The sequence below is a fragment of the Leucoraja erinacea genome, chromosome 3 (genome assembly GCF_028641065.1).
Source record: "Leucoraja erinacea ecotype New England chromosome 3, Leri_hhj_1, whole genome shotgun sequence".
NCBI lineage: Eukaryota > Metazoa > Chordata > Chondrichthyes > Rajiformes > Rajidae > Leucoraja > Leucoraja erinaceus.
The window spans coordinates 14978533-14990605 of record NC_073379.1 but is presented as its reverse complement, the minus strand read 5'-3'; the positions used below and the strand labels follow the sequence as shown (position 1 = coordinate 14990605).

General features: G+C 43.9%; 1 protein-coding gene across 1 annotated transcript in view; it reads right to left on the bottom strand.

Moving 5' to 3' along the window:
* znf366 (zinc finger protein 366) overlaps positions 1 to 12073 on the bottom strand; it is an 81050-nt gene that overhangs the window by 52486 nt on the left and 16491 nt on the right. The window contains exon 2 of the mRNA XM_055632167.1: positions 1570 to 2863. Within this exon, the coding sequence (XP_055488142.1) occupies positions 1570 to 2841 (1272 nt within the window). The 5' untranslated portion in view covers positions 2842 to 2863. The remainder of the gene's footprint in view (positions 1 to 1569; positions 2864 to 12073) is intronic.

Below are 12073 nucleotides of genomic sequence, written 5' to 3'. Positions count from 1 at the left end.
CGAGCCGAGCACTCTACCACTGAGCCAGCCGTTAAAATCTACGCTAAAAATCTTCCATTCTGAAAGCCGAGAAATTCTGAATTACGAAAAGTGTCTGGTCCCAAGGCTTTCGGTTTTTATTTCCAATTTCTAGCATCTGCAGATTTTTGATTTTTTTTTCGTTCTAAGACTGACCGAACAAGAATAATATTTAGATGAAGTTGGATCCAAGGGTTTACTTTTTTTCTCTTGTTTTATGCTGTTTTATAATCCCTTTATTGTCTCAAAACTTCCATTTGAAAAGCTATTCAAATTTTGACTGATGTTTTTTGAACATTCACACCTGGTACATATTCGGCTTTGAGAACATCAGAGACCCTAGTCTACAGAACCTTGACCTTAATCTGTGGGGGTAACAGCGGTAGAATTAACACCCTAACATCTGGACTAGATTTTAGATTTTAGAGATAAGCGTGGAAACAGGCACTTCGGCCCACCGAGTCCGCACAGTCCAGCAATCACCCCGTACACTAGTACAATTTTTACAGAAGCCAATTAACCTACAAACCTTTACGTCTTTGGAGTGTGGGAGGAAACCGGAGCACCCGGGAAAAACCCACTCGGTCACGGGGAGAACTTACATGGGTAAGTACAGACAGCACCCATAGTCAGGAATGAACCCGGGTCTCTGGCGGTGTATGGTAGCAACTCCACCAGTGCGCCACAGTGCAGCCCACCACTTGTTCTGAGCCTCCTATTAGGGAAAACATCACCATGTCAATCCCTCTCCAAATCCAAGATCAGATCTCATTCTTCAAAACCAATATAAGTAGTGGGTAATTTGTGTCAATCTCTCCTCCTCTTCATCCTCACCTGGGGTGGAGGGGGAGCACTGAGAACGAAGGTGCACCCTGTGGCCGGGGGAGGTGCCGAGAACAGGAGGGATGTGGGTGTGGGCGGGGGGCTGCTGCCACATGCAGCGGCAGGCAGTACATAGGACTGTTCGGTCAACTTTTGTAACTTTGTCGATGCCAAAACATGGCAACACATCTACTGCCTAGGTGAGGTCTGCTGTATGATTTTACCGGGTTGTAAGCAAAACAAAGCATTTCACTGTACCTAAGTACATGTGACAACAAAGTATCAATGAATGTTGTGTATACAGATTAATTTAGTTTTAATTTTTCAATATAGTTTCCAACTCTTGATCATAGCTTCATGGGTTACAACACTCCATTCCCCTCCATTCCCTGCATAGTGTATCAATGTGCCAACCTATAAGATTTTTAATTACCACTGTCACATTCGCCTGCATCACCATCCCTGGCAGCTCGTGCCAAGCACCCACCGCTCTTTGTGTAAACATTTTGCCCCACACATCTTTTTACATTTCCAGTTTCAGATTGTTCATCCAATCAAGCACAAATCCCACCATTTTCTCCCTCAATTCCTCTTAAATGATTTCTTTAAATCTGCCTATTTCTTTAAATCTACATCTTGCAGTTTGTGCCTTTTCTGCTGAAGGTGAAAGTTCACTATCTCACCCTACCACCCCAGTCTTCCAATCTCAGTTTTGCAGGAAATGCCTACCTTGTGAGTCAGGGAATGCTGTTTGAGGTGATGAGATTGAATGAATTCCATGCCACATTCAGTGCAGATATATGGACGGATGTCTTTGTGCTTCATTGTGTGATTTTGCAGCTGACTCGGGTACTGAAATGTTTTGTCACATTCGTCACACCGGTAGAGTGTTGGGCCTCGGTGAGATGTGAGATGCCTCTTTAACTGCGCCAGGGTGGGGAAGTCAAGTCCGCATTCGACACAAATGTTATCCCGGCCATTGGCATGCTTGGTCTCATGGGCTTTCAGCTCGCTCGGGTAAGCAAATCCCCTGCCACAAATGCTGCAATTATACGGCTTCACGTCACTGTGCTGCATCATGTGCCGCTTGAGGTGGCTGGTCTGAGTGAAGGCTTTGTGGCAAACGTGACATTTGTGAGGCCTGGTGCCCTGATGGGTCAGCATGTGAGTATGGAGGTGGCTCAACTGCTTGAAGGGCTTCCTGCACTGAGAACAAGCGTGCGGCTTGATGCCACTGTGTCCCAAAATATGCGTCACGAGGTTGTATTTGGACGTATACGACTTCTCACATATGCGGCACTGCCAACGTTTCTGACTGCCGCCCACATCAACGTAATAGCTGTCATCGATTTGAATGTTGACGTCAACACGCTCAACTGCGGTCTGCTTGTCCTCCAGAGTGCTGGCGCCAGTATTAAGGTTTCGCAGAGGGGCATTTTGGTAAAAGGGATACCTCAGATGCAGACTTGATGGTGCCATGACAAAGGGGAGGATGAACTCTGGAGGGACATTGGCAAAGTACGGTCGAGACGGATGCATCATCAGAGGGCTGGGGGGCCACATCACGTTGTGTTTAATGGGCTCATGCCTCATGCACATTGTGTCATGGGGATCAAAACTTCTGAACAGCTGAAATCCTACATTGCTTAAATCTATCATTTGGTTCATGGGTGTCGGTGATGGCAATTCCACTTTGATATCTTCTTCGACATCTTTCGGCAATTCTTCTGACTGAACGGTATGGATGACTTTTGTGGGCGTGCTTTTCCTCTTCCGAGACCCTCCTTCGGAGATGGTTGAGAATCCTTCCAAGGTTCCACTAGTGACGTTGTGTCTAGAGAAGGGAATCGCTGATTCATCATATTGATAGGATGTGAATTTGTTTGTTTTCATGGTCAGTGAAAGAGGCCGTATTGGGAAGTGTGGAGAAGTGTGTGTTCCTTTCATGTACCTGGAATTAAGAATGTCTTTATAATTTTCATCCGTGTCCTTGTACTCCATTGAAGCTGACTCGACTTCTTTCCTTAAAATAAAGGAAATAACACAACAGTAAAAAAAATATCCTTCACCAACAGGTAATACAGATGATAGAAATGTATAGCCCAGCAGGGGTAGAGTTGCTGCCTTACAGCGCCAGAGACCCGGGTTCGATCCTGACTATGGGTGCTGTCTTTATGGCGTTTGTACGTTCTCCCCATGACCTATGAGGGTTTCTCCGAAATCTTCGGTTTCCTCCGACACTCCAAAGATGTACTGGTTTGTAGGTTTATTGGGTTGGTATAAATGTATAAATATAAAATTGCCCCTCGTGTGTGTAGGGTAGTGTTAATGTGCGGGGATCGCTGGTCAGTGCAGGCTTGGTGGGCCGGAGGGCCTATTTCCGCGCTGTATCTCTAATTTAATTTAAACAAAACTAAAGCTTTTTCTAACAGGTCCTTAGATATATATCCTCAAAAAAAAAATCATATTTCTGGTCCTTCCATATGGGAAACTGATGGTGACATTAATGAAGCTTGGGGAAAAATTAGTTTTAGAGGATGGCTTACTACCACTTTCTGAAAGGCATTCGGGGATGGGTAAGAATGCTGGCCTTGCTAGCCTTCAGGTTATGAAAAACCAATAAATAAAATACAATTTAGAAATTATGCTCTCTGTAAGGTCCCAAAAAATTAAGCTGGGATTGGATGCTATGAATAGTTTAGTTTAGTTCAGTTTAGAAATACAGCGTGGAAACAAGCTCATCGGCTCATCGATCCCCACACATTAACACAAGTCTACGCACACTAGGGACAATTTACACATACCAAGTAAACAAACCCAAGCCAATTAACCTACAAATATGTACGTCTTTGGAGTGTGGGAGGAAACCAAAGATCTCGGAGAAAGCCCATGCGGTCACGGGGAGAACGAACAAACTCAGTACAGACAACACCTTATAGTCTAGATCGAACCCAGGCCTCTGGCGCTGCAAGCACTGGAAGGCAGCAATTCTACCGCTGTGCCACCGTGCCGCCCTTAAATATTTCTGAAGTGCTGTTTCAAATGGGATATTGATTGTAATTATACAAAGATAACTATTTAATGAGGAATGTCATATATCTTTCAAACAATTCTTAATCAGTCATGTACCTTTTCTGTTTGGCAATAAGTTAGTTTGAAATTGAGTGCGCTAGGATATAGCTTAAGTGAAAAATAATTTGCAAAACACTCATGGAAAATTTCAATGAACAACTATTGAGTAGTGTAATAGATTGTTCATTCGACAACAAACCTATTTTCAGCAAAACTACTTTTATTGAGGTTTTAAGCCGTCCACCTTGAATAGCTCATTTAAAATCAGTGATTGACTGAGAAGTCATGTGTACCTTTCATTGGTTGAGTTGGTGATCACTAGTCATTTTCTGATCAAGTCGAGTATTTCACAATGCTTACGATGTGTCTCTTGATATTTGTGTATTAAAGAAAATAAAGAGCCTTTCCTTACCGACACATTTGGTGAATCTCACAAATTCATCGAGGGAACTAGTCAAAGTTCAAGTTGGAATTAAATTTTGGTGAAACTGAATTGTAAAGTAGCATGTAGACACAAAATCATCAAGTAACTCAGCGGGTGAGGCAGCATCTATGGAGAGAAGGAATGGGCGACATTTCGGGTTGAGACCCTTCATCAGACAAGTAGCATAATGGATTGAGGTCAGCTTAAACAGAGGTGATTTTGGAGATAAAAGGACACAGTGTGTTGGAGTAATTCAGTGGATCAGGCAGCAACTCTTGAGGACGTGGATAGGTGACATTTCGGGTCGAGGCCCGTTCTTCAGAAGAGGGGTCTTGACCCGGAACGTCACCAATCCATGCTCTCCAGAGATGCTGCCTGACCCACTGAATTACTCCAGCAGGTTGTGCCATTTTGCGTAAAGGTCATAAGGTCATAAGTAGAGCCAGGATGTTTAGGCACTAAAAAACTGAAATAGGCAGGCAAAAAGGCATAGTAAAATTACAAAAACAGCACGAAAAAGGCATTTATTGACCAAAAAAGGCATGTATTTCCACCACCAAAATATGGTTAAAAATGATAATATAAAGGTATACTACATTAAATGACCAAAGTTGCCTGGTTGTACATAATTACTAGCATTTTCTTTTTAAATTATCTGGTATTAAACTATGCCGTCTGTTAGACAGAATATGCTTCATTTGTGAAAAACTTCTTTCTACCTCAGCTGAGGTCAGTGGTGCATACCTGAAACAAGCTACAGACTCCAGATTCGTGTAGATATCTTGTGCATTACAACTACCTTTGAGAACTTTAGCTGTGCTTTGTATTTCTTCAAGATCTTTGTTAGCTAAAATCAATCTCTCACATTTTCCTTGCATGTCTTTACCTATATCGCCAGAAATTATACAAATATCGTCAGTTACTTTGTTGAAAGCCTGCAAGTTATTCACTAATGTTTCACCACTTTTCTCAAGGGAAGTGATAGCTTGTGGGAAGTTTGCAAAATTGGAAACAATAAATACAAGATCGCGGTGGAGGAACTTTTTCTGCACGATTTCACTGATGATCCTGACTGCAGCAGATTCTTCTTCTTCAAAACAGTTGACGATTTATTTTATCTTTTGCAGCATAGTAGAGTACAGCAGAGAGCCATGTATCCCACCTATTTAAAACCTGCTGAGGCGGTAGCGGAATTTCGGGTGCCATTTCCTTGAACAACTGCACACGTGACGGTGCTTTGAGGAAGATTTTCTTGACATTGGAAACAAGCTACGTATGTGCTTGGCAAATCTATGAAGTCCTTGAGCTAAGCATATCAAATGCAAGATTTTGGGGAATAAAACTTTAAGAGCACGAGCAGCTTTTTTCATGTACGGGGCTGCATCAGTCACAAACAAAAGAACATTCTCGTGTTTTATACCTTCTGGCCAAAGTACAGCAAGTGAAGATGTAAACAACTGAGCAATAGTTGAGCTTTTTGATTTCTCCAATATTTCCAATGTCAACAAATACTCCTTTGATGGTTGTCCTGCCTCCAGTGTACCAATGACCACATTGGCAACTTATCTCCCCACAGCATCGGTTGTCTCATTTATTGAGATCCATATTTTGTTGCATGCAACTTCATCTCTAATTTTCTAGACAACAATGTTGAAGTTACTGTCAACATAATTTTTCCGTAATGATGACTCGCTTGGTCTATGTTCCTCTGTGTATTTCTCTAAAGATCTCTGAGAGATTTGTTTTCCAATTTCCACGGTGGAATTCCAGCATCAATGAATGCCTTGCACAGATCGCTCGAAAACTCCGATTTGCAACTGGAGCCAGCAGTAAATGTAGTGAGGAGACAAGCTTGGGTATTTCGCTTGGGTAGTCTATACCCCAGTGGTATCAACATTGACTTCTCTAATTTTAGATAGCCCTTGGCTTCTCCCTCCTCCCCCTTCCCAGCTCTCCTTCTAGTCCTACTGTCTCCGCCTCTTCCCTAATTTTTCCCACCCCCCCCTCCCCACATCAGTCTGAAGAAGGGTCTCGACCCGAAACATCGCCTATTCCTTCTATCCATAGATGCTGCCTCATCCGTTGAGTTTCTCCAGCACTTTCTGTCTACCTTCGATTTTTCCAGCATCTGCATCTTTCTTAATAGATCTTGGAGGAGACTGAACCAGCGGGCAGCGGCAGGAACAAATGAACAACCGACAGTGGCACCCTCGGATTCACCCCGGTGGTGGAAATGTTCTTGTAATTTATACTATATTAACACGTTAATAATAACATTAATATTAGCGTGTTAACATAGAAAACATCATTGCAATCATGGTACAACTAGAGAAAATAGCACAACCTTTTAGGAAAACAGCAAAAAAAGGCAGATTTAGGCACATGATTGTGAAAAAGGCATTATTTTGGTGAAATCATCAGAAAAAGGCATGGAAAGGCACATGGCATTTATGGCAAAATCCTGGCTCTAGTCATAAGTGATAGGAGCAAATTTAGGCCTTTCGGCCATCATCTACTACGCCATTCAATCATGGCTGACCTATCCCTCCCTCCTAACCCCATTCTTCTGCCTTCTGCCCATAACCTCTGACACTTGTACTAATCAAGAATCTATCTATTTCTGTTTTAAAAATATCCATTGACTTGTCCTCCACAGCCTTTTGTGGCAAAGAATTCCACAGATTCACCACCCTCTGACTAAATAAATTCCTCCTCATCTCCTTCCTAAAGGAATGCCCTTTAATTCTGAGGCTATGACCTCTGGTCCGAGACTCTTCAACTAGTGGAAACATCCTCTCCACATCCACTCAAACCAAGCCTTTCACTATCCAGTACGTTTTAATGAGGTTCCCCCTCATTTTTCCAATCTCCGGCGAGTACAGGCTAGTAAATGCTCATCATAGGTTTAACGTACTCATCCTGGACTCATTCTTGTAAACCTCCTCTGGACCCTCTCCAGAGCCAGCACATCCTTCCTCAGATATGGTGCCCAAAATTGCTCACAATATTCCAAATGTGGCCTGACCAACGCCACATTTCAACGCCACCCTCTCCAGATCCAGCTTAAAACATCCCTGTTTTATAAAATAAAGGAGAAATATTTTAAATTAAAATGTCCAGATTTCTACATTTGAATCAATTTAAAATGACTAATAAAGCTACGGAAAGGCCTAATGAACCACCGTGGCCTAAAAATCCATCAGGCGAGAATGAAATACTCAGAGAAGGTGAAAGAGTTGCAGCGCACAGGCCTCGAACCTGGTGAGACACAGGAGGAGCCCGGCCAGGATTCACCCCACTTAGCCCAGTCCCTCCATGCACTAGAGTCTTCCAACTCCTGCAGAGTGGTTACTAAGATGGCTGATCCATGAGCGGTTGCTGCTGGGACACAAGTCGGGGCCTGATCAACACCGGCTGGGTCGCCTGGGCGAGGGTGTCTGATGTTGTGAGACCCGAAACACCCAATGACCCCAGGTTACATCACTGAGGATGCATCCCAGTGCATCTAGAAGATGTATATTTTTCACAAATGATATAAGAATTTCAACTAAAAATGAAAGCTCAAACTTGGAATTTTTTTTTCGTGTTTTTTATGTCCTTAGGATGAACCAAAACACTTTAAAGTTGATGATATACTTTAAAGTTGATCAACTAACACGCTCTCCCTGGTAAACAACGGCTATTCTTCCTATGATCACTCAGGAAAGTCAACTTGCCATAACAGCTGCCAGTGTCATTCTAACGTTGCTCCACAGAGAATTGTCCTGACACATGGCATCCTGGTGTGGTATGGCAACAGTTTTGCGGCTGACAAGGCTCTGCAGAGAATCATCAATACAGCCCAGAAGATCACCAACACACACCTGCCTGCCCTGGAAGAGATAATTAGCTCTCATTGCCTGCGGAAGGCATCGCACATCCTAAAGGATCCATCTTAACCCGCATATCACTTGTTTGCCCTTCTGCCCTCAGGAAAGCGTTACAGGTCCAACAAATCACACACCACAAAATTAACAAACAGTTTCTACCCCAAGGCAATCACCATTCTGAACTCTGCACTGAACACACAGCTCCCATAGCCAATATTTTGTACTGCCACAACACTAGACTGTCAAATATTGCACATTCTGACAACGATGTTTTTCTTGACGTTTTTGTTGTTTTCATTGTCCTTATTATTTATCTGTTACGTTGGAGCTCCGCTCGGGCAATGCGCCTGAAATTTTGTTGTATGTATTTACAATGACAATATAATAACCATATAACCATATAACAATTACAGCACAGAAACAGGCAATCTCGGCCCTTCTAGTCCGTGCCGAACACTTACTCTCACCTAGTCCCATCTACCTGCACTCAGACGTTATACAATAAAGTGTATTATTATTATTATTATTATTATTATTATTATTATTATTATTATTATTATTATTATTATTATTATTATTATATCTAGGGAATAGTTTCTACAAATTTTCCAAATTACTTATTGACTTTCATTAAAGGAATAATAATAGTTTACAAGATTAAAATAACTCTTCTGCTTTTCTTCAGGTTTTGCCAAAGGCTTTATCACAACCACCCAGAAGCACAATTGATTTCTATCAGTGCAGAGCTCCCTCAGAACTGAACTAGAGCCATTCAGAAGGTCATAGAGTGATACAGTGTGGAAACAGGCCCTTCGGCCCAACTTGCACACACTTGCCAACATGTCCCGGCTACACTAGTCTCACCTGCATGCTTTTGGCCCATATTTCTCCAAACCTGTCCTATCCATGGAGGAAGAAGGTCCTATCCAAGGAGGAAGAAGGTAAAAGTTATTCGCCTTCCATCACAGTGAGGAGTGCAAGGTCACCAAAATGCAAGATGGATCCTGTGCTGGTGGGGACTCGGAGGGATTACCGTAAGTATGGTGGACGTCACACCACGGGAGCGTCCTGTAGTCTGGTGAGAGTGTGAACGGCTTTTTGGCTGTTCGGGTGGACAGGGACTGCAGAGTGAGGGACAAGCAGTCGGTGCAACTCTGGTCACATCACGGTGAAGGAGCGTGTGCGTGTGGTCCGGACATTGGACTGATGGCTTTGGGTCTCCACTTATGCTGTGTGCCCAGGAATTCTCACACGCCGCTGTGGTGGCTGTTTATGTTTAATTTTTATGTAATATTGTGCCTAATTGCCTTTTGTTGGTATGACTGTAGGGTAAATCAAATTTAATTGTACCTTAGGGTACATGTGACAATAAAGGACTGTTGAACTACCTGTTTAATTGTTCTTAAACGTTGCAATTGTCCCTGCCTCAATTACCTCCTCTGGCAGCTCGTTCCATACACCCACCACCCTTTGTGTGAAAAGGTTACCCCTCAGATTCCTATTAAATTACCTTAAACCTATGTCCTCTGGTCCTCGATTCCCCATACTCTGGGCAAGACATTCCGTGCATCTACCAGATTGATTCCTCTCATGATCTTGTACAAGTCCTCCAAGTTATCCAAGTGGTGAAAAATGTGGGGAAACATTTGGATTCAAATTGCCAGGTGATGTCCTAATGTTGTTTTTGTGGTAATCTGCTTACCTGGCTTGGCAGTTGGTCTACTCTGCACAGCCATTTTAGATTAGGCCTCAAGCCTTTAAAGGGGGATTTCAACCCATGACCCTCAAACTAGTGAAGTACTTCCTGAGGTGAGATCAGAAGGGAACATCTTGTTTTGTGTGCACTTTGAAAACTTCCAGTCTTGAAGGAGGATCATCTACAAAATGCTGCTTGGGGAAAGACTTAAACATTCAAAAGTTCCACCAAGTTATGCGACTGGTGAGAAACGTGGTCCATGAGTCCATGAGATATAGAAGCAGTATTTGGCCATCACAGTGGTACAGTGGTGGAATTGCTGCCTTGCAGCACTGAGGACTTGGGTTTGATCCTGCATGGAGGTTGTACGTTTAGTTTAGTTTAGTTTAGTTTAGTTTAGTTTAGTTTAGTTTAGTTTAGTTTAGTTTAGAGAGACTTCGGTCCACCGGCTCCGTGCTGACCAGTAGTCCCCGCACATTAACACTATCCTATACACACTAGGTACAATTTTTACATATACCAAGCCAATTTACCAACATACCTGTACATCCTTGGTGTGTGGGAGGAAACCGAAGATCTCAGAGAAAACCCACGCAGGTCACGGGGAGAATGTACAAACTCCGTACAGACAGCACCCCCGTAGTCGGGGTCGAAGCCTGGTCTCTGGCGCTGCAAGCACTGTAAGACAGCAACTCTACCGCAGCACCACCGTGCTGCCCAAGTTCTCCCTGTGACCGCGTGGGTTTACTCCAAAGACGTACAGGCTTGTAGGTTATTTAGTGTTAGTGTATGGTTGATCGCTAGGTGGCACAGACTCGGTGGGCAAAAATCCTGTTTGCGTACTGTCTCTACGAAGTCTAAAGTACCTCTAAAGTCTAAAGTAAAGTCTAAAGATTACAATATGCACTTCATGATAAAGCCAAGGAAAAGTTGAACAGGAACACAAACTCCCAATTCTAGTTTCTTTGACGTCATAAAACTTACAACTCTGTGGATTGAATAGGAATATGGAGGATCCGTCTTAAATTCAGCTGTCTTCAAAAATTTGTGACTGGCTTTCGTTTGTTCCACAATGACACACAATCTTTGAGGAACACATGACAGACCTAATCGTAGGGAAAAAATTGAGATCAAGCAAAGATGTGGTCAACATCAGAGCTCAAGCTCAGCACCAAGATGACAGTCCATTAATCAGCACCTCTTTGTCATGGACAACTTGTGGCAGCCTCGTCAAAGGTATCGACAATACCGCCACCACAAACATCCAAATCTACCAGTATGATAAGTAAAGGGCCTGTCCCACCAGCATGCGTTTGCATGCGTCTAGCGCGACCAAACGTGGTCGCTTGAGGCGTACGGCGTCGCGGGGCCGGTCCCACTTCCAACCCCGGAGCCGTCTGGAGTTGTGCGGGGTTGGTCCCGACATCATACTCACCAATCAGCTGGGTAGGAGGCGGGCCGACTGAATTTGGACATCGCACGGAGTTGGGCGGTTACGTCATCACGCAACGGCACGCCGGGCGGTGACGTCATCGTGCAACGCCACTCGCTAGGTGTACGCCATCAAGACACTGCGTACGACGTCGAGATGCTGCGTACGGCGTCGAGACGCTGCGTATGCCCGTCAAGGCGCTGCGTACGGCCTCAATGCGGCTGCGGGCGGAATTTTTGGACAATGTCAGTTTTTTCGGAGCCCTGCGCGATGTCGGGACCAGCTCCGCACAATTCCATACGGCTCCGGCGATTGAAGTGGGACCGGCCCCGCGAGGTCGTACGCCTCAAGCGACCACGTCAGGTCGCGCACGCCGCATGCAGTCGCATGCTGGTGGGACAGGCCCTTACTATGTTTACCTATCTGTTGTGCTGCTACAGGTAAGAATGTTATTGTTATGTTTCAGGGCATATGACAATAAAACACTCTAGACTCTAGTCTTTAGAGATGCAGCACAGAAACGTGCCCTTCAGCCCCCTGAGTCCGTGCCGACCAGTGATCACCCCATACACTAACATTATCCTACACACACAATGGGCTGATTACAATTTTTATCCAAACACATTAACATTCTCCCAGTAATCGTGTGGGTTTGGCCCGGGCGCTCTGGTTTCCTCCTATATGCCAGACATGCGAGTTTGTAAACTCATTTTCCTCTGTAAATTGGCGCAAGTGTATAG